The sequence below is a fragment of the Numida meleagris genome, unplaced genomic scaffold (genome assembly GCF_002078875.1).
Source record: "Numida meleagris isolate 19003 breed g44 Domestic line unplaced genomic scaffold, NumMel1.0 unplaced_Scaffold1362, whole genome shotgun sequence".
Lineage (NCBI taxonomy): Eukaryota > Metazoa > Chordata > Aves > Galliformes > Numididae > Numida > Numida meleagris.
In genome coordinates, this window is record NW_018363150.1 from 1 (window position 1) to 2,943 (window position 2,943).

The 2,943-nt window shown below is 68.1% G+C and overlaps 1 protein-coding gene across 1 annotated transcript; it reads left to right on the top strand.

Annotated features, from left to right (window-relative positions):
- Nucleotides 1-48: 48 nt before the first annotated feature.
- On the top strand, nucleotides 49-2,943 carry LOC110390572 (fas-activated serine/threonine kinase-like; the record flags this gene model as incomplete). The annotated part of the gene is made up of 2 exons (XM_021381958.1): nucleotides 49-281; nucleotides 2,837-2,943. Coding segments are annotated over 2 exons (320 nt in total), but the record flags the coding sequence as incomplete, so codon positions are not given.

Consider the following 2,943-nt stretch of genomic DNA (forward strand, 5'->3'; position numbering starts at 1 on the left):
CCAGGACAGCCCCCCGGTGCCCTGCGGCGTCGGGTCCCCGCTGTTCAGCCCCAGGGGTGGGCTGCCGCCGGGCGGGGGACGCCCTGCTGCGCTCCTGGGGGGCCCCTCGGCTGCAGCCCCCGGCGCGGGGTAACACCGCCCTCCTCCCGCTGCTCTGTCCTTGCAGGGTGGTGCTGTCAGTCAATGACAAATGGCATTACTGCCAGAACTCCGACATCCTGGTGGGCTCGCGCGCCATGCGGGACCGGCACCTGCGCCTGCTGGGCTACTGTCTGGTGCAGGTGAGTGCTGCGCCGCTCCCAGCCCCTCCCATGGGGCAGAGATTGCCTCCGTGACCCCGCGGCGTGGGGCTGGGCCAAACACGATGTGTTGGGGGCGGCAGCTCGGGGCTGGGAGCGTCATCCCGGGGCAGCTGGGGGGCAGCCGTCCCCGCTGCCTTTTGCCCTCTCCCAGCCCGGGATTCTCCCCCTGGCTGTGCTGCGGTCACGAACCCCACGGTGCCGGGGGAGGCGCGTCCCCGTGCGTGTGGGTGCAGCCGTCCCGCTGCCGCCACCGGTCCTGCCGGTCCTGGGCAGGGTGAGCCGGCTCAGCCCCGTCCGCAGCGCACACGCAACCGTTGCTGGGTGGTGTGAGCCCGAGGGCTGATCTTTCTGAGGAAGCAGCTCAGAAATGCGGGCCTCCTGCCCCCGATCGCTCCTCCTGAGCGGTCACCTGAATTACGGTCACACATCGGCCCAGCGGTGCCGTAAACCACGGCTTAAAGCTTCTTACTGCCCTCCTGCTGGTGGCTGCCGTGCCAGCGCCAGGCGGCTCTGGGTTTCGTAACCGGTGGTGGATGCGGCTCAGAGCTCCTTGGTGCGGGCTGCGGTGCTGGGCGGCGCTGCCCTAGGACACTGAGAGCCCCGGTGCTGGGGGGATGGGAGCGGGGCTGCGAGGGAACGGCACAGAGCTGCATTGCAGGGGCCGGGGGGGAGGGAAAGACTGCGCCCCAGAGAGCAGTGGGCATGGCCCCGAGCTGCTGGAGCTCAAGAAGCCTCTGGAGCGTGCTCTGAGACGTAGGGGCTGCTTTGTGGGTGGTCTGTGTGGAGCCGGGGGTTGCACTCAGAGCTCCCTGTGGGTCCCGTTGGAGGACACGCTGCGGCTCCGTGGGCTGCTTCCTTCCCCCGCCGGCAGCGCGCTGCTCCATCGAGCCGCGTGCGGTGCTGCACGCCGCGCTTCTGCTGGCTTGAAGTTTGCTGCCTGGCCGCAGCGCTGCCGGGTCGGGCTCCGTCCTGCAGTGACACGCAGCTGCGGTTTCCTTCCGCATTTGTGGTTCCAGAGGTCTCTCCCTGCTCTGGCCATCCCTTTACAAAGAGCCCGAGGCCGTTTAACATCTTGTGGAAGCTTCACGCTCCGCTGTGCTCGCTCTCCTTGCTGGCAGCTCGCTCCCTCCTGCCGCCCTCCCGGCAGCGGGGCCCCGTGCGGGCTGCTGGCAGCCTGGGCTTCCGCTGGCTGCAGCTCTGTCTGGCACCGGGCTGCTGGGTGCCACGTCCAGACCCTACACAGCCTGCTCCAAAGGAGCCGTGCTGCAGCCTGGGACGCCGGTGGGGCTCGTGGGGATGCCCCCGGCCCGCCCTGCGGAGCCAGGACTGCTCTGGGTCACCGCGGGTGCCGGGCTCTCCCCCTGCCCCTTCAGGGCGCTTCCCGCGGTGCTGTTTCTCATCAGGCTGGTGGGAAGGGCCGCTCCTTGGCAGCCAGCTCCCGTGCTTTGCCATCTGCAGCTGCTGTCTTAGCAGGTCCCCGGGGCTGCGGTTTTCTCACATTTCCTTTTCCTGGGAGGGAGGCGGAAGCGTCCTCTCGTGACCCTGGAGCTGCGCAGGGCCCAAGAGCCGATCTGGTGCTGTGACTCAGAGCCGCGCTGCCGCGTGGGGCTGAAGGGAGGGCTGCTCCTAGAGGGCTGCTCTGCTGGAGGCTGCGGGGGGCTGCCCCCGGGGCCACTCTCTGCCCCCATTCTATGGGGCGGGGCCCCAGCGGCCCTCCCTTTCCCTCTCTGAGCTACCTGACTCTTCTCTTTTGCAGAGAAGGGCAGGGAACAAAGCATCCCGCGGGGCTGTGCCTTCTGTTTTCTGCTGTGCTCTGGGGGCACCGCCAGCCCCTTCCCCCCGCCCCGGGGCTGCACTGCCGCTGGGAGTGGGGCTGAGGCCGTGGGTTTTGGTGCTGCAGCCGCTGAGCTCAGCTGTGCTGTGGTGACGGCCGCCTCTCGCCCTTCCTCTTCTGCTCGTGCCCCTTGCTGCTGCCCGGTCTCTGGGCAGCTGTGCTCCAGTAGCAGGCTCCCTGGTGATGGGATTTGCCTTCCCCTCGTCATTCTGCACATCATCCTTTGTGGACACGTGTGGACCAGCCCTGGGTTCCCCCAGCTCCTTGTGCTGGGGCAGGGACTTCTCCTTAGTTCCTCACCCATGTCATAAGTTCAGGTCTGCCCTGGGGCTCAGAGCATCGCTGGTGCCTGGTCCCGCTGCGAGCCACGTCCTCCCTTTGGGCACTGTGTGCTGGGCCCTGTGCAGGGGGCTGCAGGGGAGCATGGTTACAGCCCTGCCCAGCTCCGTGGGGATGAAATGGCAGCGTGTGCTCCTGGAGCAGGGACAGCGGGGCAGTGTAACCCCAAGCTCTCTGCCCTCTGGGGACGGCAGCACTGACACCCCCTGAACGGTGGTCCCGAGTCCCATTTCTCCCCCAGGAAAGCTGCAGGTGGCTGTCCCTGTCCCCGGGGCTGGCTGTCCCTCCGCAGCCTGTGCCGGGGCAGGGGGGGCAGAAGCAGCTTCTGAGAGTGGCAGCTGATGCTTCTGTCCCGTTGCAGCTGCCCTACACTGAGCTGGAGAAGGTGAGTGGCATCGAGGAGGCCAAGCACTACCTGCGGCAGAAGCTGAGGGAGCTGCGATTCTGAGGGGCTCGGCCCCCGCCGGG